Source organism: Solea solea, chromosome 13 (genome assembly GCF_958295425.1).
Source record: "Solea solea chromosome 13, fSolSol10.1, whole genome shotgun sequence".
Classification (NCBI taxonomy): domain Eukaryota; kingdom Metazoa; phylum Chordata; class Actinopteri; order Pleuronectiformes; family Soleidae; genus Solea; species Solea solea.
The window spans coordinates 26372718-26399101 of record NC_081146.1 but is presented as its reverse complement, the minus strand read 5'-3'; the positions used below and the strand labels follow the sequence as shown (position 1 = coordinate 26399101).

The 26384-nt window shown below is 42.3% G+C and overlaps 1 protein-coding gene across 2 annotated transcripts; it reads right to left on the bottom strand.

The window, feature by feature from the left end:
* Positions 1 to 94: 94 nt before the first annotated feature.
* Positions 95 to 24950, bottom strand: LOC131471002 (glucocorticoid-induced transcript 1 protein). 2 transcript variants are annotated; one of them, XM_058647168.1, is made up of 10 exons: positions 24803 to 24950; positions 24191 to 24630; positions 15633 to 15781; positions 9007 to 9096; positions 6827 to 7081; positions 5271 to 5408; positions 4302 to 4491; positions 3386 to 3506; positions 2403 to 2683; positions 95 to 955 (listed from the first exon to the last, which is right to left on the bottom strand). In XM_058647168.1, exons 2-9 carry the CDS (start codon positions 24564 to 24566, stop codon positions 2410 to 2412), a joined length of 1593 nt encoding a protein of 530 aa, XP_058503151.1. In that variant the 5' UTR covers positions 24567 to 24630; positions 24803 to 24950; the 3' UTR covers positions 95 to 955; positions 2403 to 2409. The 2 variants fall into 2 exon arrangements, with proteins under 2 accessions (XP_058503151.1, XP_058503152.1); XM_058647169.1 differs by lacking the exon at positions 95 to 955 and having other exon boundaries at positions 1096 to 2683; positions 6827 to 7078.
* Between the last annotated feature and the right edge of the window lie 1434 nt (positions 24951 to 26384).

Genomic DNA, 26384 nt, shown 5'->3' with positions numbered 1-26384 from the left:
TAATGGTAAAGTCAAATTTGAAATACTTGCGATACAATAAGTGTATAAATCGGATCGAACGTCTCTTCAGCCTTTAAAACAAAAAAGGATTACATACATTGTAATTGTTTCTTTATTGAAAAACACACACACACAAAGTTCTACATAAAAATGTGTGATACACAGAAACTGGAATCAACGCTGAACAAACACGGCGACCGTCTCTGAACTCAACTGCACGAGGAGAATTAGTACGAGCGCAGAGCGTCGACGGAACCTCGCGAGGAAAGTGTTGCGTAGGTTTGATTCTGCGTACTTATCGTAGGGCTGCAATTAACCATCGATTAATAGTTGTTTGGTACAAAAAACACGTCAGAAAATGTTGGAAAATTTTGTGCTTGAACCTTGAAATTATGATTTTTTTATGATTTGGAGTAAAGAAAACTGAAAATATTCACATTTAAGAAGCTGAAAAATCATGAGAACTCATTATTTAAAAAAACATCACTAAATCTGACTATCAACTATTTTGATAATCCATGATAATCTCTGCAGCCCTACTTTTAATCCCTTGCTTTTTTTTGGTGATGAAACTTGTGCTTTTTATTTTTTAGCTAAACTGCGTAAGAAAAAAACTACGTTAGTGTACATTTACAGTACTTCACACTCAAATAAAAATCTAAATCAATTGCACTCTTAAGTTTTGATTGTTTTAACTTAGAAATTGGTCCAATAATTAAAGTAGTGATTCATCATCTCACTCACTCATTAAGTGCTTCAGCTTGGTTTGAACCAGAGTTTACACGTCGCAAATGTACGACAGGCTGTACGTCGACTTTGGTTATTTATTTTTATTTTTTTTTCAAACAGGATCAAAAATCAAAAAACAAGACATCATTGTTGTTGTTTTTGGGGGAGGGGCCAGCGCATTAATGCTCGTCCCATTCTCCACCAACTCTGGAATGTGTCGCTGCACCTGAAACCAAAATGGTTACCTGAACAGGTTGTTATCGCGAAAACAACAGTTGCCAACATTCACCAACAGCCGCCAACGGTCGCCAACGGTCGTCAACATTCATCAACATTCGCCAACAGTCGTCAACAGTCGTCAACAGTCCTCTGCTGGGAATTAAAAAAACAAAACAAAAACTCCATGGGAGAACGTCGTTAAACACTTCGGGGGTAAAAAAGGCGACAAAGTCGGAGCGAGTACATTCCACGTGACCTGAGTTATTGATCGGGGGGAAAGTTTTGGGTCAATAAGAACAACAAGATGGCAGAGTTAGTGTGCTTTTTTTGTGTATTTGGTCTCTAAACGAAAAGCTAATGGTAGCATTTTGTGACGCGCACATTTTTTATTTTTATTTTTTTTTTAAATCATGATCATGAGCAGACCTCAGGTAGGCAGAGCTACAAATAATCGTACAAAATACACACCAAAAAAAAAAATATAAAGCCTGTATTTCTCTGTCCAAACAACTGCGAACACTGTGATTAATGACGAGAAAAAATATTCCGATATGTGAAATACTGTACGTTAGGGCTGCCACTTTTTTATCTTCCTCCTTTTCTGCCGCCTCATTCAGGTGGAGCTAACAGCTAAGCTAACGGGTGAGTCAGCACATTTGTTAACGCCACTGAACCTGAAATTCCCGCGTTCTTCGGAGGCTATGTTGTCGCGATTGTCCGCTCAGGAGGACGGATTATCGTGTGTCCTCCATTTAGTTTTTTTCTGATGAGTCATGATGGCGTTCAAAGCTGTGCTAACTGCACCCCCCGCTGGACAACGCAGGATTTGTCCATCTATTACAGATTTTCTTTAAAAAAAAATTGACAGCTCCACTGTGTGTGTGTGTGTGAAACAAACATGTCCCGCCCTCTCCATACGCTTACATGTGTATTTGAACTGTTTGAACACTTAGCAGCTAACATGCTAGTTAGGTCATATAGGCAGATGGTGTGTTTTTGTGATTTCTATCTCACTTAACTTCTGAGCGCTTATGTAAGAATAAATTCAGCAGTCGTTTCTAGTTTTATTTTGCGAAAAAAAAACAAAGCAAAGCTATTTTTTTAACATTGTTATTATTATTACTATTATTATTATTATTATTATTATTATTATTATTACGGGTGATATTGTGGTACAGGCGAGGTTAGTGACAGGGCAAAAGGAGGCGGGGCCCAAGGTCCGTAGAATCCGAGTGACGGAAACAGCAGTGCCAAAGACGGCGAGCGCTCGTCAATCACGATGTTGGTGCCATGAGTTTGTGTCCTTTCCTGACCTTGGGCGCCCCCTGCTGGCTAATGTTAGGATTAACGGAGTGCAAGGATTCTTTTTTTTTTTCTTTTTCTTTTTCAGACCAAACCACGTGACCAGTTGAAATGTTTGTTTTTGTTGCTGTGGTGGTTTTGCGTGGTGATACCTGAGGACTAGCTGCTGAGGAGAAGTGCGTCGGGGCTCTGGCCGTCTGTGCTTATGTCGGCGCTCTGGTCGGTAGGTAGTGGCGCGGTGGGCGGGGTCGGGGTCGTCACCTGAGGCCCGGCGCTCTCGCTGTTGGTCGAGGCGCAGGACAGCGGGGAGGCGGGGGAGAAGAGGGAGGAGCAGAGGAGCTTGACAGGGCAGAAGGCGGAGCCTCGGGGAATGAAGTTCACCTTGTTTTTGTCCGGGCACGAGAAGAGAGGGAAGCCTTTAGATTTCCCAGACCTGGAGACGGAACAAGCGGAGGTCAGATAATGTATTTATATTTAATTTAACCTTTAATTAACCAGAATGTGACTAACATTCTTACATTCTAACATGTTTTGATGATGTTAAGAACATGTGAGACACTGTGAGACAAACTGAAGTTTGTAAACCACTCACTCTCCCACACCAAAGTCCAAAGAGAAAATCAGTGATTTTAACATCACACACACACGAGTTGATGATCCACTGCTGCCTCCATCACTAAACATGTCTTATTTTGTCACTTCAGTGCTTGAAAAACTTCATTCAGATTGACCTCAGTGACACAAAGTGACCACACGAGGCAGCAGAGGACCAGCAGCTCCTGTGTCCTGGTGAGTTTAAATCACTGACTGTGGGCTTTGGTCTTAGACTGGGAGATGTTTATAAAACGTCAGTTTCCAGGCCAGCAAGTCAGTTTAATGGTGAAATAAAGGAGTAAAAATATTTCTTCATATTTTGTAGAATTAAGCTGATGTAGGTTTTATTGTTACCAGGCTAACATCAGCCTGTCTGTGTATGTTCTCACTGCAGCGACAGCAGCGTGCTGAACTTTACACAAAATAAATCAACGCTCACAATAATCATGGAAATGTTCATCTGATAAAAACAGCAGCACGTGGGTGCATTTTAAACACGAGCGCTGGTGTTAAAAATAACAAGAGACAGAAGAATACTTACACCAACTCGTCAAACACTTTGACCTTCTCGCAGCCTTCTGGAGGTTCCCGTTTAAACATGTAGCTGTTGTTGGGTTTAGGAGAAGTGGCAAACTTAGGCAGAGGAGAACTGCACACACCGTCTGCAAACATCACAAACAACATACAGTTACAGCACTGATACCACGTAACAGGTTTTAACGTCTATATTTGTTATCGACACTTTCTCCGGCTTTATGAGACAGAAACATTTTTAATAACATATGAAGCCAAACTGTTGACCAGCGTGAGGGAGACAGAGCCACAAGTCAGACTCAAATGCAAGTCATGGCATAGATGTAATGCAGAGGTTTCCAATATATAACAGCACTGGCTTCACCATGAACATCCATACAACTGAGAAACAGGCACAAGGCTTCAAAGCAGGGACACAAGGATATACTGATTTTAACTACTGAGTGCTGTAAACCACTCACTCTCCCACACCAAACCCCAAAAAAACAAAAAACAAGTATCGGATTATATCGATTATATCGGACTGCCTCTAAAATCTCCGATATAAGCGCTCCGATAGAAGCAAAAAATCCAATAATCTTATGTTGAAGGTTAAAATTGATGTAACCCATAGGTTAATAATAATAAATGTTGTTCTCTCTAATATCACTTGATCAAGCCTATTCTAACATTCCACACTACAAAATAACTCATTATTGTATGTATGATTTGGGCTGATATCGTATCGTATTGGCCAATACTCAAGGCTGCAATACCGGTATCGTTGTAAAATGTTGTATCAGGGCATCCCTAAAAATCCCTGATCTTCTCTCTGGACTTTGGTGTGGGAGAGTGAGTGCTTTACACACGTCTAAGGTCTGATTAAAGCAGCAACACACAGCTGTGTGTCCCGTGGACCCTGTAAACACACTCTGAAGTCTCACCTTTGTCGATTTCCTCTGTGGAACAAGGGCTTCCGTCGAGGGAGTGGAGGTGGTCGTAGCTGCGGGGGCGGGGCGATGGGCTGGAGTCGCCGCTAGAGGGCGCCTGTGTGTCCGTGTCACGCATGTCTCCGCTGTTACTGTAGCGATGCGGCGGGAAGGGGGGGCGACGTCCGTCCACCGCATCCATGGTCTGTGAGGTCAGAGAGCAGAGGAGGAGGAAGAGGTGAGAGGATGAATGTTGACATCTAATCCTAACTGAACATGTATTCTTAGATTAATCACCTATGGATTTCATAGTGTTTTAACACTGTGACAATAAAAGGAACTCATTTTTATTGCCGTTATCTTTTGACGGCCGTGGAATAAAATAATCTGTGAGTGAAAGAGTGGAAGTGAGAGGTGACAGCAACAGCACTGTGTGTGTGTGTGTGTGTGTGTGTGTGTGTGTGTGTGTGTGTGAGTGTGTGTGTGTGAGAGAGAGTCTCTGAGAGACCTGCCAACGTTTACGACCTACAACAGGCTGGATCTACAGGTCTGCTCACTCACTTTAAGTGACAATATCTGTGTGTGACTGAGTGCACGTGTTGATTTCCTGCATGTGATGATTTTAAGCAGAGGTGTAAAAATCCATCTTTTATAATGGCTTAATAATCTTTTGTTTGTTTTCTAGATGAATCGAGGCCTTGTTTGTTCCACAAAGTGACAGAAAATGTTAAACTGAATTAATTATTATTAATTAAAATGATCATGCATCAACTATTTTAATAATGGATTCATCCGTTTGAGTGTTTAAAACAAGTTTCTGTGATTTTTCAGCTTCTTACATGTGAATATTTCCTGGGTTTTTTGTCCACATAAACAAAGAAATCATTTAAAAAGTGAATAATTATGATTTGTGGCCAAAAACAAGACATTTGAGAAGATTGTGTTTGACAAACACTCAACCAAACGACTGATGACTGATTGTACCTGTATTCTCTGCTCCCAGTCCTCTCTGATGAACACGTTCTCCAACTCGTGGTTGATTCCTTCCACGCTGCTCGGCACGCGACAGATGAGGGACTTTGGCACGGGGAGCGTCGACGGTCCTGACGCAGGTGCTTTGTGCTGGAGACACAGGCGCAGAAACACGTGTGAAACATACGTGAAAACGTGTGAAATACACGTGAAAAACACGTGAAAAACACGTGGAAAACACGTGAAATACACGTGAAAAATGATATTAACTGGGTCTTGATATAAACTAAGAGAGAGAGAGAGAGAGAGAGAGAGAGAGAGAGAGACAGAGACAGAGAGAGCATGTCCAGACACATTCCCTCTGGTGACATAACTGGTTATAGAACAGAGACTCATGAACTCGACCTCAGTTCAACGTAAACACGTCATAAACCTCACGTTTATTAATAATAACAATAATAATATTTATTAATATACATTATTTATTATGAATTTAATTTCTGATTCATCTCTGACAGAAAATGTGATTTTTTTAATACAGTATTTCATGTATACAGACACTAAAAATGACTGACAGGTGTGAGATTTAAGAGAAGAGAAGACTTCCCTACATGTAACCATTTAAGAAGCTGACAAATCAGTGATCCAAGGATCATCTTTAGTAGAAAGACACATGTGCTGCGTTTGTCCCGTGTTAACTTTACATACAAAGTACACACACACACACACACACACACACCCAGAGTCAAAAGGACGGCCGCGACTTTTTCTGCGCAACAAATGCACAAATCACGTCCGACACAAGTCGAAATGTTTCTACTTTTGCCTCAAAACTGCGCTGAGATTCTCTGGGATGACGTCACGTACTCGTCCAGAGACAGACTCCCAGACGCTCGTGGAAACGTATTACTTAAGCGTGTGGACACTCGCAGCTGTACGACACATCGTCTGCAGAGTGTAGTTCTCACAACAACCACACGGACACGACGAGACGACTGTTTCTTCTCTGCAGACGTTTCCACGTCAGAGAGAAAGCAACAATGCTGTGGTTGATGGTTAACGTTACTTCTTCTCTCTAAAACACTCAAAGTGTTGTGTGTTCCACAGCATTAGATGAACCCGGGTCTCACTGATGTGTGTCGGTCACACCTGCTTCAGTTGTACACGTACATATTTAGGTGAGAGGAACCTGTTGTTCCTGTTGATTATTATTTTTCTCATATTTGAGTGGGTTAACGTGCATAAAAACATGAAATTTCACCGCCCCAGGGCTCTATAGCGCCCCCAGAAGTCGGGTCAGGGTCAGACAAAAGTCGCCGGAGCAGGAAGAAATTTGGTGAGTGTGTCGGGCTTACTCTAAAGCTTCTTGAGGATTTTTGCCGTGAGAGAAAGTGGACAAAATTGCGTTAAATGCTAAATTTTGGATTTTCTCTATCATGTCTAAGTCAGTACAGTTCTCATGCTCTCATGATTTCATCATCTGTGGCATCACCTTATTTTCCATAAATGATGAAGTGTGTGAGAGCAGGAACATTCATGTGTGTGTGTGTGTGTACATGTAGACTCACCTGAGTTTGACATGTGTTGCTGTGCTGCTGCTGCTGCAGCTTCTGCTGCTGCGTCTGCGTCTGCATCTGCTGCTGCTGCTGCTGCTGCTGCTGCTGCTGCTGCTGCTGCTGCTGCAGCTTCTGCGTCTGGTGCTGCAGCTTCTGTGTCTGCTGCTGCTGCTGCGTCTGCTGCTGCTGCGAGCTGGGCTCTCTGTCTTTGCTCTGCCTGTTCACCTGTTTGCTGCGCTGCAGCTGCAGCCTCAGTTTAGCAATCTGCTGCAAAACAGAAACAGAGAACAGAGAGACAGAGATTACTAATACGACTGTAACAAACCGTAACAGTCACACAGGAAATATCTCCATTAACATACAAGGTTTTAAAATCAGAGAAATTAATGAAAATAACAGGTGATGACGTGTTTGTAATAAGTAAATCTGTTGATGTTATTCTTTAAAAAAAACTCCATATTCTAACATGTAATATCTGTTTTATGTTTACATGTGTAAAACAGTGAAACACTGATTTATACAGTCAAAGTGCTGCTAATCATGTGTATGAAACCAGTGATGCCACTTTCCAGTAAACGGCACGGCACGGCACGGTTCTAGTTCAGGTCTGAAAGAACCCACATCCAGCCTGAAAGTGTCCTCACAAACAACCACATTTAAAAGGTGTAACCACATTCCTTAGATCAGATTAAAAAACACTGCCTATACTTGCGCAAATCCCAAGATTTTCCAGCTTCTTTAAATGTTGAATATTTCCTGGTTTCTTTGCTCCATAAAACAAAAAAGAGTTCCAGAGTTTGAACATTTTCTGACATTTTGTGAAACCAATGAACAAATTGATTTAAACTAAATCCACAAATTCAATCGATTATGAAAAGAATCGTGAGGCAAATGCTGAACTCAGGGAATAACGTCGCTCCCAGTTCCAACGTCCGAAGTTAATGGAATGCAGCCCGAGTATACGACGACGTGTGTGATGTCATACTTTGAGACATCATGCGTCGCAGCCAAAAAAACATGTTTAGTGGTTTCAGAGAAAAGAATAATCTCTCAAAGTCTTACTGAGATAACTGCGGTCGCAGGAGTGGACGGACGAGTGGTCCCGACGGACGACCTCACAGACGACGTCAGACTCTGAACGCTTCCATATGTCGTCTTCATTTAAAAACCATGTGAATGAATGACAACGTCATGTTTCTGGGATTTAGGGCTGTAAAGTCCCGGTCGACTGGTCCATTTATGAGTCGGTAAGTTCTGGTTCCACTCAAATTCTGATTGGTCGACTTCTTGCCGCGTTCATTTCATACAGTCTGTGGTCCATTTGATTTCATCTGGAGGAATGTACCAAGTGCTGATGGGGGTGTTTTCAGAGCACCCCTGTTCCACAGGTAACAGCGTGTCTTCAGAGAACAGAACCCTTGTTTTCAGTATTTTGGATTAGTCCAACCCACAAGAGACAGATTAAAGAACGTGTGGTGGTTTTATTTAATGTTGAGCTACAGTCAGTCGTCCTCTAACATCCATGTCACACACCAAAGACATCAAATACATCACAGGCATCACAGTGTGGCAGCATTTTACAAAAATAGTAGTCGAATGCAAAGTTTTCCAGCGACAGTTTTCATATCACAGCTCGACTACAAACATAGTATATCAAATAAAATACTAAGCTAACTTGTCTGTGTTACGTTGCGCCGTCTGTTTTGAGTACATGAACAAATCAGAATTGGCATATTTCAGTGTTTTAGTCACTGATGACACTGTATATTTTCAGAAATCATGGGCAATGATGATATTGCGCAGATGCACGTGACGCAAAACACTTTCAAAGCCGTCAGACTCTGTCGAGAGTGCACTTTAGTGGAAACCGGGAGAGAGAAGGCAGTTAAATTTAGACTGAGGTCTGGAGGCTGCAGCTCTAATAGCTGCTGCATGTGGTCAGAGGTTTGGCCACCGGGCCGCGGCACACACACGCACACAGACACACACAGACACACACACACACACAAACACAGAGCAGTGGAAACCTCAAACCCTGACAAAACACGTTGTGAGTAAATGCGACGAACCTCAAAAACACGGCCTTTGATATTGTTTTGGTGCCGTGTGAATGTTTAAAACACTGCAGCGCTGCGGTGAGCCTGCAGTCTGCCCAGACCAGGTTCTCGGGGTGAATGAACGGGTGAATTTACCTCTTTGAGGTGGTCGGCGCTGCCCCAGGACGCTGAGCGCTGGTGAGGACTTCCCTGTTCCGCTGCTTCGTCGATCCACAGCCCCGGAGTCTGAAAACACAACGACACACAACATCAAACAACAACTCATGTTCTCCAAGAACACAGGACATGCATTACATCGTCTACGGCTGCAACAATACACTTATTCATCAAATGAAGACAATAAATCAGTTTTTATTAATAATTTAAAACAAGTTTTCAGCTTCACTCTAACACTCTTAAACATCTGCTGTGTGCAGAGTAGAGGCCGTTCAATGTTCTCCATTAAAAAGAAACTAAATAAACATTTAAATAAAACAAAGATGTGTTCACCGACTGAAGATCTGAAAAGTCAAATGTTTGAGAAAGACGTGGGTGAGAGCTCAGTGTTCAGAGGTGAAGCTGCAAATCTGGAATCAATGAAAAAACAAGTCATGAGACTTCTTTTCCTCCTCGTCCCAGAGGACAGAGAGAGCGAGACAGACAGAGAGAGACAGACAGACAGAGAGAGAGAGACAGGCTGCAGCCAACAGGCGTTTAACTCTCTCCTTTCCGCTGCGTCAGTGACTCAAGGTTACGACAGACTGAGGATCCTCTGATCCTCTGATCCTCTGATCCTCTGATCCTCTGATCCTGCGTCATCAACAACAAGACGCCGATCATAGTTTGGAGGAAATAATTACAGGGAGGACAAATGATACAGAATCACCAGCAGCTGGTGTTTGTGTTGTTTGTGTTTGCTTGAATTATGACAGCATGAAAATCTGACGGATAATTAATCCGGCCAATAATCCCCCATAATTCCAGAGGAAATGAAACATCAAGACTCATTCACTCACACTTTCATACAGTGAATCTAGAGCTGAAACAATTACTCGATTACTAAATTCATCGACAACTATTTTCATAACCCATTCATCGCTTTGAAGCTTTTTTTATGATTAAAACAAGATTTCTGATTGTTTCAGCTGCTTAATTGTCTTGGTTTCTTTGCTCCATAAAACAAAGAAATCATTCAAACTCAATCATTTTGGTTTGTGGACAAAAAAAAAAGACGTTCGAGAACATCATCATTTCCAGGTTTGACGAACACTGAGCAACATTTAACGTTTTCTGACATTTTGTGGAACAAACAAACAAACGATGACTCGATTCATCGTGAAAATAATCAACAGATTAATGACTATCATCACACAGCTCTATTGTTTTAATGGGGATTTTAGAGTTTTATGATGGTTTCGGGAGGCCGCAGGTGAAACCTGCAGGTCTCAGGAGGCCGCAGGTTTCGGGAGGCTGCAGGTTTCACAAGGACGCAGGTTTCCGGGAGGCCGCAGGTGAAACCTGCAGGTCTCAGGAGGCCACAGGTTCCAGGAGTTGCAGGTGAAACCTGCAGGTCTCAGGAGGCCGCAGGTTCCGGGAGTTGCAGGTGAAACCTGCAGGTCTCAGGAGGCCACAGGTTCCGGGAGTTGCAGGTGAAACCTGCAGGTTTCGGGAGGCCACAGTTTTCAGGAGGCTGCAGTTGCTCTGTGCTTGGCGGATGCATCACTCCACGGGCCATGCTCAAAATGTTAATGCTAAAGTGCTAGCAGCCACATCTGCCGTCTACTGTGGCCCGAGCAATAGTGGTCCCTTTTATGAGAGCACAAGCAGCCATTTAATCCGCTGTCCTTTTCTGCTCGCCAGCGCTAAGCGCTTCACGGGTGTTCCTCATTATTCACTGTGATATTCCATATCATAGGGCAGGGCTTGTGCGTTTGCCCTCGAGCCACAGAGGCTTTTCTGTTTGCCGTGGGGTCAGACGTGAGGCGGCGTGAAGACACTGACATTTGAAATGTTTCGCAGCACTGTTGCCGACCAGAAACCCCCTCCATCAGAGGTTTCAGGATTAGTGTGAGGAGCAAAGGCATAATGAGGGGGAAGTGTGTGGTTTCAGACGACAGTCTCTGGTTTTGCATACATTTACATAAGTTGACTGTTTCCTTGTTGATGCAGCAGAGGTTTCGAGGAAGCTGTTCACTGAACGGCCTCTGTGCTGCCGTGTTTTCATACTGGTCTTCCAACAGCTCCAGGTCTCTGGTGTAGACTCTGTGACCTGCAGTAAGTGTTGAACTGTGCTGCACACACGCGTCACAGCGGCTCAACTCTTCTTTTATAGATTCGTGGCACTTATGGTGCTTTACGGTTCCAGCATGTCACGGCTCGACTCCGATCCGTTTGATATAGTTTTCCATGACTTCATAGCTCCTCCTCAAAGTGGGCGGAGTCATCATAGCAACAGCTGCGTGAAACTGCCGCGATGTTGTGGTTTTCTACGCAACACAAACACAAAACTAGTGACTTAAAGCAGTCGTTTTGGGTGAAAGTTTTGGACACTCATGTTTTCAGGATGTTGAAGTCTTTTTAACTTGTTGGCAATGGAATTTGGAACTTTAAGTAGATTTTGGAATTTTTCCAGGTTCTAAAAAAAACCAGCAGGTACCAGGTAAAGTGCCGAGCTGTGCCAAGCTGTGCCTGTGTAGTGGAAAAGTGCCATTATTGTTTTTTTATTGTTCGATTGCCAATTTAATCGTTAACTATTTTGATAATCTAACAAGTTTCTTTAATGTGAATATTCTCTGGTTTCTTTGATCCATTTGACAAAGAAAAATCATAATTTCCAGGTTTGACAAACACTGATCAACATTTTCTGGACCAAACCAGTAATGGATGATGAAAATAATCAAGAGTCGTCTGTCGGCTGCAGCCTCGGCACGTGAGGCGAGTCGGAGCGATTGATCCGTCTGTCTTTTGTTGGTGTCAGTCCTTTGAGGTTTTGTGTGTGTGCGTGTGTGTGTCGGGTCCTTAATTTTCCATACAGACTTTCTGTGCTCGGTGACCACTGGCACACACACAACTGTCCCCGGAACAGCGATTAGCATATGTATGGACCCTCTGCTCCTCAACTCGCCACACAAAGGGCCAGGCGGGGCCCGGCAGCCACGAGGGCCAGGTGGTGAGCAGTGGGATTTCAGCCGGCCTAAGCCAGAGCCGCGGGAGCGACAGGTGCAGACGACTTCACCTCCATGCCGGGCTGCGTTACAGCTCAAAGGAGAGGCCGTCTTCAACTTGTGCAGAGCACGACAAAAGAAGACAGAGGGCTTTTGTCTGCAGCTTTCTGCTGCTGTTGAAAAAAGAGCTGGGCGCAGGCAGAGCTTGTTAACAGGAAATGGTTTCCTACTCTCCTGAAGAGAGTGAACACACATGACAATCCTTCAAAGTTTCCACAAGACAAATCTCCAGACTTTCACACACACAAACTGAACTTTCCCTATTCAATCTTCTTAAAAGGTTTTCCATATTTGTTATATGCAGCAAAGAAACCAGAAAGGAATTATACTTTCTTACACACATATACATATACACACACATACATACACATATACACTAAATAATAAACACTAAAAACATAAACAAAAGCTTTGTTGACGAACAGCGCATGCTCCAAACTGGCTCCAGACTGGAGGTGATCTTAATCATAACATATCACATATAAGAGTAATAGTTTCACCTGCTGGAAAGTTCTACAATCATCATCATCTACCCAAAGTTGCATAATTCCATGGTTCTCAAACTGTGCTACGTGTACCACCAGTGGTACATCCATTGGCGGTGTAGCATTTCATTTGTCCCAGAGTGCTAATACCAAACTTGTTTTTGTGTTCTTGAAAGTTTTAAGTCTTTATAAAAACGTATAATAGCACTTGAGCTTATATCTCCATTTTCTCATTTATTCTTATTTTATTGGCTCTTATTGTTTCTTCTCTTTTATAACATGATGTCTCCATTACTCTGTTTTAATCATCTTATTTGGTGACTTCACTTTTACTATTTTATTGCTTCCTTTAACTTTTGGTCACAGTGACTGAGAAATAAACTGCAGTCAAGATTAATTAGCAACTATTTTGATGATCAATAGTAATTATAGATCTATGAGCGCCTTAAACGTGAATATTTTCTGCTTTTTTGCTCCATAGAACAAAGAAATCATTACATTTGAGAACGTCATCATTTCCAGGTTTGGGAAAAGTTTTCAGACATTTTTCTGGAGCAAAACAAACACCATCAGTCATGTGAGTTTATTCTGCTGTAGCAACACATGGTAACTATGGAACAACACCGTGGAACTGCTGTACCGGTTTTTACAGATATTTATCAAAATTGATTTTCCGTATGGGTGCAGCGTTTCCTTTTGTGCAGAACAGGAACCCTGTGATTAGACGCTGTTTACTCTGTGAAGACATTCTGCTCTCACCACTTCCTCCACACACACACACACACACGAAAGGCCTGTGTTAGCAGAGAGGGAGCAGCTCTTCATAGTTATACATAATTATTCAATATACTTTCATAACAAAAAAAGAGGGTGTATGTGTGTGTGTGTGTAGTCACATGGTGAAAGATTTGTGGGTGACGATCATGAGTGGGGCTGCCATCCAGGAACACTGTGGTCAGGGTCGATGTGAAAGCCATGCACAGGCTCTTCTGATGTGTTAGAATGCATTAAACTGTGGAGAATGAGGGACTTTCAGAATATTTACTCTGCAGACGCCACCATCACCACATCACTGGAAACTTCAGGTTTGTCTTTTTCACCGAGACGATGAAAACATTCCCAAACGATCAAAACACTGGATTCATCTCGGGCTGCGACTAATAATCAACTCATCTGAATAATCCACTATCATTGAACGGAGAGCGAGACCTCGGCCCCTTTTTTACAACGTAGGAAATGTTCTAATTTACCCAGGATTTTGAAAAACCTCAGCACATTAACTTTCACAGAAAGAAGAACATACTCACAACTTTTAAATTAAGAAACGATGGACTGGCGTTCTGTCCGGGGTGTGACTCCGCCTTTAACCCCATGTCAGCTGAGATTGGCACAGTGACCCCCGCGACCCTCATGTGGAGGATAAAGTGGAAGAGGATGGATGGATGGATAGATACTGGAAAGCTAAAATACTTCATCACAGTAGAACCTCAGGACTTCAGCAGAACAAGCGTCCAATCAGAGACGAGATTCACTGGTGCATCACGTGTTTGTGACGCCAGCATCTCAGTCCTGTGATTCCTGAACGGTTGAATAAATAACTGCCAGATATGGAAAGTGAAAAGTTATCTCTACAGATTAAAAATCTAAAGAAATCCATATCAAGATGCTCATAAGAGGATTTAAGGCAGCACGGCTGCAACAAGACCTTTGAAAGACGACAAAGAAACATTTCACAAATCGCTCATTTAAAAAATGTGGAGCACAAGAAAAAGTTGTACGACAAGTAGACGAGGAGGAGGTTCAGTGGGACACAAAACGACCAAGTGTCCTTGGTTTCTTGTATCGTATTAGCTTTTTATTATTAGGGACAATATATTAGGGACAATATATATATATATATATATATATATGCACACACTACAGTGTTAAGAGTGGTTTCAGGGGTTTTCGTGTGATTTCTTGAAAATCTTTTATGAAAACTTAAATAAAAAAGATGATATCAGGAAAGTTCTGCTTCCCTGTGTCTAAGGCTTTTGACGTCTTTTCATTTCAACTATTATTAGCAGCAGCTTAAAATGGTGTTGGTGGAGATTGAGCAGGAACTCTAACCTGAGGTCGGGTCACAGTCTGTGTGGCCTTTAAACGTTTGCTTTTTTTAAACATTACATTTGTGAAGTTCAAACCTAACGTGGACTCAGTGAAGGCCATAATGAGTCCTTAACTGGTGCCAGCTGTTATCTGTGCAGCAAACTTTCACAACCTCGTTCCTCGTTACAACACCAACACTCTGGTGTTACAACATGCTTTTTTTATGATTGATTACCAAACACAAATGTGAATACTTTCCCACAGCGACTGTCACTGACGGGTCCAAACTTGACGTTATTATATAACGGGGTTAATATTGATCACAATCGTCCTCGTTTTCACCACATGTGCAACATCTTTCAAGCTGGAATTAGCAAGTACAGAGCTCCGGACGCCATGTCGGCAGGAAAAGCTTAAAAATAAGCTGTTTTTTAAGCTGTGAGAGTTCACCGTCACTTTATGGAGCAACATATAGCAGAACCTGAGCGACTTCATTTATCTGATCCGTATACTGCCCCCTGGTGTTTTTCTACGACACTCGGAACGAGAAAGAACGGTCAATGTTATGTGGCTCAAAGACGGTGAAAATCTACAGTTTGTAAATAAAGGAGTGGCTGTATTAGAGAATCTCAGCAAATACACAATTATATATCAGGGTAGAAGTGAACTACAACGTCTAAGGTGTGTTTCAGTAACATCTAATCACAGGTGTAAGTGGAAAAATACTGAAGATCGAGTCAACGGAATCTGCAGGTTTGACAAGTTTACTTTTGGATATTCGGTTTCCAACTTCTGCTCCATAGCAAACGTGTCTGAGACTCGTGGGTAGAATTCAGAGCGAGGGATGAACACAACAATGGTGGTTCAAATATTAGCAAACAAGACTGTTAGGTTGCCCCTCTTCCCACTACACAACTATGACAACGAACAAATATGACGGGCTCAGGCCCGGAGCCAGGACAGGGGCCGTCAGAATGCTACGTACCTGCGTGGCTTTGTCTTTCATACACGAAGGGTACGGTCCGTGCGAGTCCCGCGGCCACTGGCCGGTCAGGTACGGGGCTGTGATGGCGTCCAGGGAGGACGTCCGCCGGATGGCACTGGAACTCCGGACCTGCAACTTGGACCTCTCGGCTGTGGATTGGGGGAGAAACAAAAGAAAGAATGAGACGCACACACTTAGTGCTTCGTGAGCAATAATCCCCGGCACCGAGGCATCGTTGACATTCAATGCGCCAACTTTCCTGGTTGTGTGAATATGAATAAGTCATGAAATGTCACTGTGTAATAAATCTCTCTGTAAGAAGTGAGAGCGCAGCACGTCAACTCTAATGGTTTACATGTCTGTCACATGGACAACAGCCGTTAAACCAGAACTCAACGTACAGAACACAATCAACGTCAAAGTAAATGATGGTTATTTTTTAGTTTCAGCGACAACAGCAGCGACTGTAGCTACAAGTAGATATCTGCCAGTTTTTACAATAACCCGGATTACTATTATCGGCCTTAGAAAAACATTTACCAGGTAATTTTACATCTCATCTTTTACGAGGTTTCTTGAATGCATGTTTAAATATACGGATGTACTTTATTGATACCAAAAAACTGGGAAACTGGGTTTTACAGCAGCACAGTTCCAGGAAGTTTACAAATCTTGAATAGAAGAAATAGACAAATACAACAAGGTGTCTAAAACTGAAAGTACGTATGGAATAGACCCCTTTGCAACCCTGAAAAAGAATTGAATGCATGTTAGATATACGGAAGTACTTTTTTGACACCAAAAAAACAGAGAAATTATTGTTTTTACAGCCACTTTACAACTCTTGAATAGAAGAAATGGAAGAATTAGCAAAAACATGCATGTGAGGAGAAAATAAAATGTATGATTAGATGTTAGAGGAATAGAATGTAAACTGTGAAAGTGTTGATGGCATAAAAATAAATAATCAATCATCAAACAGTGACTGCCTTATTTGACACTTGTGCTGATAACCGTCTGAAGTTATCGTGGTTCAGGAGAGTTGTACAGGAGGTAGTCCTTCTGTTCTCATGCTACAGTTTCTTTGGGCAAAGACCCTGAACCACAAATCACTTCCTCACCCTTCGCCGTGCCAGCAGAGAGTGAATGCTGCTTTCACACCACGGTGTTTTCATTTTAAAGTGCCTCACACCGGCCACGGTCACGCCCCCACGCTTACACAACCCTGGAGTTTCTGAACAAGTTTGAAAACGCTGAATCCACACCACTCAAGTTGTGTGTCAGGACATGCCTGAAGTAAATCCACGTTACCCTGGTAATCTGAGAAAGTTTTAGTCTGGACATACAAAACAATGGAGAGCTTTTCTGAGAGAAATGAATCCTCAACTATTTTGACAGTTGATCCATCAGTTTGAATGGTTTTCCTAAATGTGAATATTTCTCTGGTTTCTTTGCTCCGTATAAACAAAGAAATCATTAAAATTGAATCATTTTTGGTTTGTGGACAAAAATAACGACATTTGAGAACGTCATCATTTCCAGGTTTGATTAATTGACGTTTTCTGACCCAACAAATACTCGATTAATCATGAAAATAATACACCGATTAATCAATTATGAAAATAATCGTTAGCTGCAGCCCTAACGCACAATGATACAATTTTAGTCACATATATATAAATATATAAAAAGGGGCAGAAAAAGTCACACACTGAATATTTTTGACAATTCTACAGCCATCAAATCTAAATAAATCCACATCACGATGGTCATCAGAGGGTTAAAACAAAAACGTAGCTTGTGTGTGGTCCTGTTTTCAGCGTGCAGACATGTTTTTTAAGTGTGACTCGTGTCAGTGCAGAGCAGAGCGGCCTGAAGCTAATGTAAATGGCTGAGCAGGAGTGTGTGATGTTATGAGAGCAGCGCGTGTGTGTGTGGTGAGCCAGAGCAGTTCAGCACGCACACACACACACACACACTCTCCCACTCATGAGAACTCGTACACAACCACACCACAATGCACATCAATAGTGCCTGCATCCACTCAACATTCCTGCAGTGACACGCAGTCATAGAGAAACAACACAGTGTGAGGCAGCAGTAAGCGCTGCAGTAGATTTAATGGGTTTAAATTGCACGACGGGCTGAGTGACATCATCAAAAAAAAAAGGTTTAAAATCTGTTGATGTTGGATTTAAACCAAAACAATAAATGGTTTAAAAGATAAATACATTTTCTGATTCATACTGATTATTATTTGGAAGATACAATATCAATTCAACTTTTAATAGATGACTTTTGCTGACGTGAGAGCAACAGTCTCGTTTATTTATTCTTATTTTAATGACCGCCTCCTCCTCTATTTTTATGCGTTATTTACTTATTCTATTTAACTTCATGTCAAGCATGTAAAGCACTTTGGGGGCCGCAGGGGTTTGTTTTTAAAAGTGCTCCACAAATAGATTTGACCTCCATCTTGACCTTGACCTCATGGTGTGAAAGCGAGTCATTGGCCTCAGTGACGCTAACAGCTAAGTCTCAGAGTGACCAGCCACTTAATATCAAGTTATAGTGAGTTGTTTTCAGTATTGTTTCAATTGTATATTCATCTAATTGTATATTGAACTCTTTGTCGTTCCACGTCAAAACAAACTTTTATTTTGAAATAGACTTTTTCCCCACTTGTCCGGCCCCTTGCTGACAGAGACAGAGAGGGAGACAGAGAGAGAGAGAGAGAGAGAGAGAGACAGAGACAGAGACAGAGAGAGAGACAGAGACAGAGACAGAGACAGAGAGAATTTAGTCCGTCTGTTTCCTCAGTTTGACAGAAGGGTTAAACACGCCTCCAAATACAAACACAGAGTCTCCACCATGATCAGTGATTTCTGTGATTTACCAAACGTGCTGTGACACAGTGAGTTCACGTTTTTGTGGGATTTTCCTCTCCACAAGTGTCTTTCCTTGCCTTTGTTTGTATGTGTTTTTAACACTTAATAAACCGGCCATTTATCCACCGCTAATGTGCACATTCATTTCCCACCGCTTCCCAAATGGCCAGAGAAGTCGTGGCCTAATTTAAATTCAGCCTGAAAAATCTTCTTTAATCTCACTCACTCACTCATTCACTCACGGCTGCTTTGAAGTCTTGGTTTCTTTTTTCCTCATCAGGAGATTATTATGGTCTGGCCAGTGGTGAGACGATGGAAAATAACCACAATCCCGGTTCTGAGAGCGCCGGCTTTGGCCTGAATCAACACTGATGGAAATTTCAGGCGCTTCCTTTGTCTCCAGTGCTTCAGGGAATTTTATTGTAGCTCAGAGTGAGCTTACTTAGGCAATACCTTTGGGTGGGTAGTCCTGTGTGTTCTATGCACAAAGAACAACAATAAATGGCTGCGTGGCTCTGCTCAGAGAGTCCAGTCTCTCTGTGTGTGTGTGTGTGCAGCTTTGAACGGTTTATATGACTCAACTATGTTTCTAATACTTGACCTAAAGACAATTTCACAAAATGAAAGAGTGAGTGTGTTAACATGCAGGGTCCAATTTTACACTAAGACAATAATTCAGTTTTCTTAATGTCATGTAAACATGTTAGTCCAAATAAAATTGAGCCAATCTTAGTCGGACTAAGATACCTGGATAATGTGATTCATAGTCTGATTACTCCTGCATGTATACACTTAGTCAGACTAAGACAATAATTTGGTTTTCTTAATGTCACGTAAACACGTTAGTCTGACTAAAATCAAGCTAGTCTTAGTCAGACTAACTTAGTCAGACTAACATAACATTTAATAGAATTACTCTGTCACAACTAAGAATTCATCAAACTGTCATTTTTACTATAATATATATATATATACACACACACCACTCAGAGTATCTAACATACAAATACGGTGGCATTCCTCCGTGTTGTTAAACATCCATGTAGAACAACATCCTACATCATTTGTCTAAATTAAACATGTCCTAATTGAAAGCAGGAGGTAACATGTGAGTCTTTTATGCAACATATTTGGTGATGAAGTGGTAAAACATCAGCATCTGTCCCTCAGCTGGACAGGAAATAGCTTGTTGCTATTATTTTTATCTCTCAGCGAGTCCAGTGAGGAGCCTCCCACAGTGAGCCAGCGTGGACTGGTTTGACTGCGGCTCAGTGGATGAGAAAGGTATGCTAACAGTGCTAACAAGTGACAACAATGGCACCTTTTGTAAGAGAGCGGCGATAAATGGGCAAATGTTAACATCACAGTGTGGAGCTGTGTTCAGCAGCAGGACATGCAGCACACGTCCACAGATATTTCAACTTCATTTTCACATTTGCTCCCACTTTGCACTTTGAATGAGTGAAACCGTAGCAGGGCTCCTCTTTTTTTCCCCCTTCTTCCCCACAGCAGCTGCCACTTCCACACAGAGCGGGACATTCACTGTCGGGACAGTGCAGCAGGAGAATGATATCATTATGGTGGAGACTCTCAGAGAAAGAGAGCGTCATAATGTTGGAATATAAAGCTACCTTCAACTCCAGCTCCTTCAGAGCTCAATCTTCTGCCAAATGTCAAATATAACCAGTGATTCACATCATTATTGCAATGTTTGTTCCTTTTTTAACGTACAGAATCCGAACTTGATTGATTGATATCGTTTTGTGATATCGTATTGTGATAACATCATATTGTGATTTAAATATTGTGATATCATATTGTGACATATCGTTACTTAAATATTGTGATAATATTGTATTGTGACTTGAATATCCTGATATCGTATTGTGATATCGTATCGTGATTTAAATACTGTGATATCGTATCATGACTTATATATCGTGATATTGTATTGTGTGTGATAACATTATTTCGTGATTTAAATATTGTGATATCGTATTGTGACATCATATCGTTACTTAAATATTGTGATAATATTGTATTGTGACTTGAATATCGTGATGTAGTATTGTGAATTAAATATCGTACCGTGGCCTCTCTTGCCATTCCCGCTCTAATCAATAAATGGTTATATTTGATCAAATGTATAAAAAGTGATAAATATATGGATCGGCTGTCTAAGTTTCTAAAAACGAAAAACTCATGTGGGTGGACTTGTACTTGACAGACGCTGCACTGCTAACCTCTGCGAAGTGCCCGCCGCCACCACATGTTATCACATCACGTAGGTGTGAATCTGTGAATCCTGCTGCCTCAGCCTCATCAAACACCACTGCTGTGATGTAAAATTACTACATTATGTTTGCATTGTCATCATCAGAGTCCTCCCTGGTGTTTGGACTGCGAGGTCAGAGCCACGCCGGCGGGGGTCAAGCCTCCGTCATCACCACTGAAACGCGACACTGTCCGAGGTGAGAGGTCGTCTCTCTCTCTCTCAGCAACACTGAGGAATGCGCGGCATGCAGCGCCACTGGGTGGGAAATCAATAACGACCGCGGCCGAGTCTCAGTCGCTGGAGCAGAGACTTTGTTTCCCATCTTACATCACACAGGTCAAGGTCGGAGGTCATCTCATTCAGAGGACAGAGGAATGCGAAGCATGACAAAAAAATTAAAAAAAAAAATCACATGCACGCAAAAACTCTACACTCACTGACGCTCTGCGGCGGCAAGACAAGCCGGCTGGCGTTCGGAGCAGAAGTAAAGACACAGATGTGATAAAAGGACACTGATGGACATTCATGCAGACAGAATCCACACTGATTTTCACTGGGATGCTGAAAACTCGCCCGTTTAAACGTGAACAGAGACGGTTTTTGAAAAAAGGAAAAAAGCAGGTTCACAGAAACATTCACATCACAACCTGATTAAGACACTGGACAGATATAACGTGGTGACGGCTGCGTTTAGGACAGAAGACACAGGGTTTACAGGACAGAAGACACAGGGTTTACAGGACACAAGACACAGGGTTTACAGGAGAGAAGACACAGGGTTTACAGGACAGAAGACACAGAGTTTACAGGACAGAAGACACAGGGTTTACAGGACAGAAGACACAGGGTTTACAGGAGAGAAGACACAGGGTTTACAGGACAGAAGACACAGAGTTTACAGGACAGGAGACACAGGGTTTACAGGAGAGAAGACACAGTGTTTACAGGAGAGAAGACACAGGGTTTACAGGACAGAAGACATAGGGTTCACAGGACATGAGACACGAAGTTTACAGGACAGAAGACACAGGGTTTACAGGAGAGAACACACAGAGTTTACAGGACAGGAGACACAGGGTTTACAGGAGAGAAGACACAGGTTTTACAGGACAGAAGACACAGGGTTCACAGGACATGAGACACAAAGTTTACAGGACAGAAGGCACAGAGTTTACAGGAGAGAAAACATGCAGTTCTGGCCAACAGTCACTGTTACTGTCACATAAATAAGATTTAGAGAAACATTGCAAAATGAGTACGTGCAGGATGAAGGACCCAATATTTTTTGGGCATTTAAGACATTTACCCCTATTATTCTAGGACATTTAGGACTAAGGACCCTCAACTAGTTTGTAGGACATTTAAGATATTTGGGACTAATGAGACCCTACTTTTTAGGACATTTAAGACATTTAGCACCCCTATTTTTCTATTTTCTGGGACATTTAGACAAATAATGAATGATTCATCTATTATGACCTCTGTTAGATAACAATTTAATTTATTTTTTGATGTTTAATGTAATTGTTCAACCACGTTTGTCAGTGACTGCACACTGATGTCCTGTCTGTTAGTCTCCATTTCACTTCCACAGGAGCAGCTGAGCATGACACAGAGAAAAGCAACGTGGTGAGAGTCAGCATATGGTCTGAGTGTGTGTCTGTGTGTGTGTGTGTGTGTGTGTGTGTGTGTGTGTGTGTGTGTGTGTGTGTGGTCAAGTCAAACGAGGTAACACCTGATCGTTGGCTCAGCGCTGCCTCTGCTGGAACTGACGTGGCCGCTTTTAAAACTGAAACCATGATTATGTCAAACCATCTCCTCTCCCCTCCCCCCACCCCACCCCTCCTCTGACTATTGTCAAAAGTCCACAGGAAGTGAGTGAGACAGTCGTGCACTCACTCCACTCTCCCTTTATAGCTGCCCTAATTGTATAAATGGATGACAGGCTGAATAGTTAATGCATCAACTTACTTTAAAACCAACACTCAACTTTGTTCCACACTAAAAGAGAAACTGAAGAAAACACACAGCGCACACACGAGCGGGACAAACTCAAACTCCACACAGTCAAAGAGGGATTCAAACCGGTGACCTTCTTGCTGTGAGGCAACAGTGCTAGCCACTACATCACCATGTGACCCTTGAGTGGAATATTGCGTGAACTCGGGTGAAAATAGGTTGAATGTAGTGAACATTTTTCTTGTATTTTTAAGTTAAATACTAGTTTTAAGATTCCTTTTATCCCCTTGACAACACTTAATAAAATACTGTATATCATTTTCTATTGATGGCAAAACATTTAACATTTATAGTTTTACAAATAGATTTATAATTCCCAAACATTAAAACAGAAAATCAATTATTTTGTGAATCTAAGGCAGTGTGTTAACATGTTTAATTTGTCCATGGTGCGTTCCATTTATACTGGAGGTCGGAAGTCGGAAGTCGGAACTGGGAGTGACGTCACCTCAGAGTTGATCGCGTTCCAGTTGAGTACAAAAAAATTTGACGCATCTTTATTTCGGGGCCCTCAACTCAAAAATTCCGACTATAATTGGAACGCACCATAAGAACATGGTGGCGGAAAATGGCCGCCTCAATTGAGTTGACCCGGCTTCTATTTATGGCACTTTTCCACGGCACATTCCTAGCACAGCTCGCCTTGACTCTACTAAAATGTGATGTCAACAGACTGACACTGATTGGTCAGAGCGTGTCATCACTGAAGAGTCATGAGCGCGACGCCCGACACGAGAATCAAAGCCAAAAAAGTCCAACATTTAGCAAAGAAAATGTGTAAAATGTCAATAAGTAAGAGGAGTCTGGTGGATTTAGAGACAGCACTGCAGAAAGCCGGCCATCAGGACCACATTCACTGGTATTTCAGTTCAGCGTCAGACGGACTCTCAAGTACTGAACCATTGTGTGAGCAAAGCTTTTTAACCCACACAAAACAACTGCCAAGTCACTAGTTTGTGTTTGTGATGATGTCACTCCCAGTTCCGACTTCCGACGTAAATAGAACACAGCATCAACCTGGGGTAATATAAAATAAAAAAATATATACCCACAATTGGGTGAAATAATGAAGAAAAATAATGATAAATGTAAGTGTAGTTATTTTATCTTCGATTACTGCAAATTAGCATAATTTAAACAACAATTACACACTGTGCCTTTAAAGATTTGGAAGTTGAAAAAAACAAAAGGTTTAAAGTTATTTCTTGTTTAACATATTTGAGTCTAAACGTTCATCGCTAACTGTTACTTTGGCAAATGATATCGCGATAAGTATTATCGTACATGTGAATCGTCAGTGGTCCTCACGCCTCATGGAAAACCCACGCAGCTGGTGTGTAAGCAATGACACGTGGTGGACACGAGTGTTTTCTTACCTCTGCAGCCGGGAGAGTCTGGAGGACAGGAGGCGTCCTTGTTTTCGGGGGACAGTCTCTGCTTCGCGTGCGCACTTCCTGGAGCGAGCGTCGGGCTGGAGGGGGAGCTGGAGCCTCGGCTCACCGCGCCTCCTCCTCCTCCGCCGCCGCCGCCTCCGTGGAGGGTGTGTGGACGCGGTGGGCTGCTCTGACCCGCACGCAGGAGCTGGTAGGGCACGGTGGCACGGATGGGGTGCAGACGGCAGCCGCTGGTGGCGGAACCACCACCGCCACCACCACCACCACCTCCGCTGACACCGCCGCTGAACGAGCCGGGGGAGCCCGCAGTGCTGCGTCTCACCCTCGCCTGCTGGAGCGAGTTGCTCGGGGCTGACATCTTCCCGAAAAGTGGCTGTAATTCCTGAAGCAGGAAGAAAGTCGTGCTGCCAAAGTTGCTTCTTCTGTGAAGGAGGAGGAGAAGGAGAAGAAGGAGAAGAAGGAGGAGAAGGAGGAGAAGAAGGAGAAGGAGGTGCAGATTTATCGTAAAATAAACATTAGCTTGTTAGCAAAAGAAAAACACCACAAAAACAAAAATTGGACTCGGTAAAAAGCGTTATTTTGTGCTAAACTTACCTTTAAGTGCTAACACATGTCGGCGCGCGTTGTAACCATGGCGTGTGTGACTTTAAAGGTACTTTTTGGCACTTTTGTGGACGTTTATTTGGTGTTTTTTCGCACTCCCAGCAGCGTCTTCGCCAAACCGTCCACACGCTCTAAATGACAGTTGTTCCAACCACACTACTGGCTGGTGCCTGTGGGCGGGACACGCTGCTCACTCCCGAGCCTCTGATTGGACGAAGGCGCCACACACGAACGCCGCTGATTGGTGCGAGTCTGCCCGTGGACTGCACTTTCAGCCAATGGCGTCGGCGGTGTCTTGCGAGTGTGGGTGAAGTTTTAGATGGAAAAATGAAAGAATTTCATCAGAAAACTGCGTTTTAAAAACAATATTCTGATGAAATGGCTGATATTTATGGTGTTTAAGAGCGTTAACTGAATAACTACCAAATTATCCACTAAACATTGTGTTTAATAGATGCTGTTACTGAAAAATCTATTAAATATGGTGTTTAACAGAGGATACAGATGAAATGTCAAGTAAACGAGTATGTTTTGACAGACTGCTGAAATATCACATAAACAAAAGTGTTTGATAGAGATACACTGTGGAAATAGGTATTAAACACATATGGTGTTCAACATATAGTATACAACTATATACTACTGGAAATATCTGAAATTTGAAATGTCTATTATATCAACAAAATACTGTGTCAAATAGATGTTTAATGTTGAAATAGCTTTTAAAAATGTGTTTAACAGTGTACACAGTTTGTTTTTGATTAAAAAATGAATGTCTCTCGTCAATTTCACTAGTATATAGTGTTTCAATAGTATATGGAGAAATTTATACGATACTGTATTTATACATATATAAATAGTATTTCTTTGTCTTTACAGTGTACCCACAATGGACAAACTAATGAAAGTTCACCAATAAATGCATGATATTGGACTTGAAGAGTCAGAATTCTGCCCACACACAAGAAACTGTCAGAATTAAGAGTTACAGAACAGATGTTTTTGATGGATCTGAGCGAACACGGACCAGAATTCCTTTAAAGATGCAGAAATAACAGCGGTGATCTTTTTTTTTATTGTTCTTCTCTTGTGTCCATCCTCCAGCCTCTGTTGATTCTGTGGGAGTTCCCAAGGGGGGGATGAAGTGTGACTCAGATCCAGCTCTCTCACACACACACACACACACACACACACACAGAACAGAACCCACGCCATCTGCATCTATGAAACATGACGTTTTTAAAAGAAACATGTACATGTACAGAAAAGAGCTCATTGAGCAGCGCTCCAATTAGTCAGACGGAATTTATTTTAAAAGACAAACACAAGGACACACTGAAAAGGATGAAATTCCAGCCACTACGTTTCTTTTTTTTTTTTTCGGGACACTGCTCAGCTCGCCAATTTGTCAGCACCACTCCAAAAACAGTTCACAAAAGGCCACGAAGGAGGCCGATAAAACCTCCCACACCGGGAAGAAGAGATCCTGGTGAAAGCAGCATACAGTAGCTCTTGTGCCCCCTCCTTCCTCATCATCCTCCTCCTCCTCACTACTCCTTACTCCATGACTAAG

Coding starts and splice junctions, on each gene's coding strand:
- LOC131471002 (XM_058647168.1), bottom strand. CDS start 24,566: ATGTCAGCCCCGAGCAACTCGCTCCAGCAGGCGAGGGTGAGACGCAGC. Junction 4,492..5,270: donor ACTGGGAGCAGAGAATACAG/GTACAATCAGTC, acceptor CTGACCTCACAG/ACCATGGATGCGGTGGACGG. Junction 2,684..3,385: donor AAAGTGTTTGACGAGTTGGT/GTAAGTATTCTT, acceptor TTCCGTCTCCAG/GTCTGGGAAATCTAAAGGCT.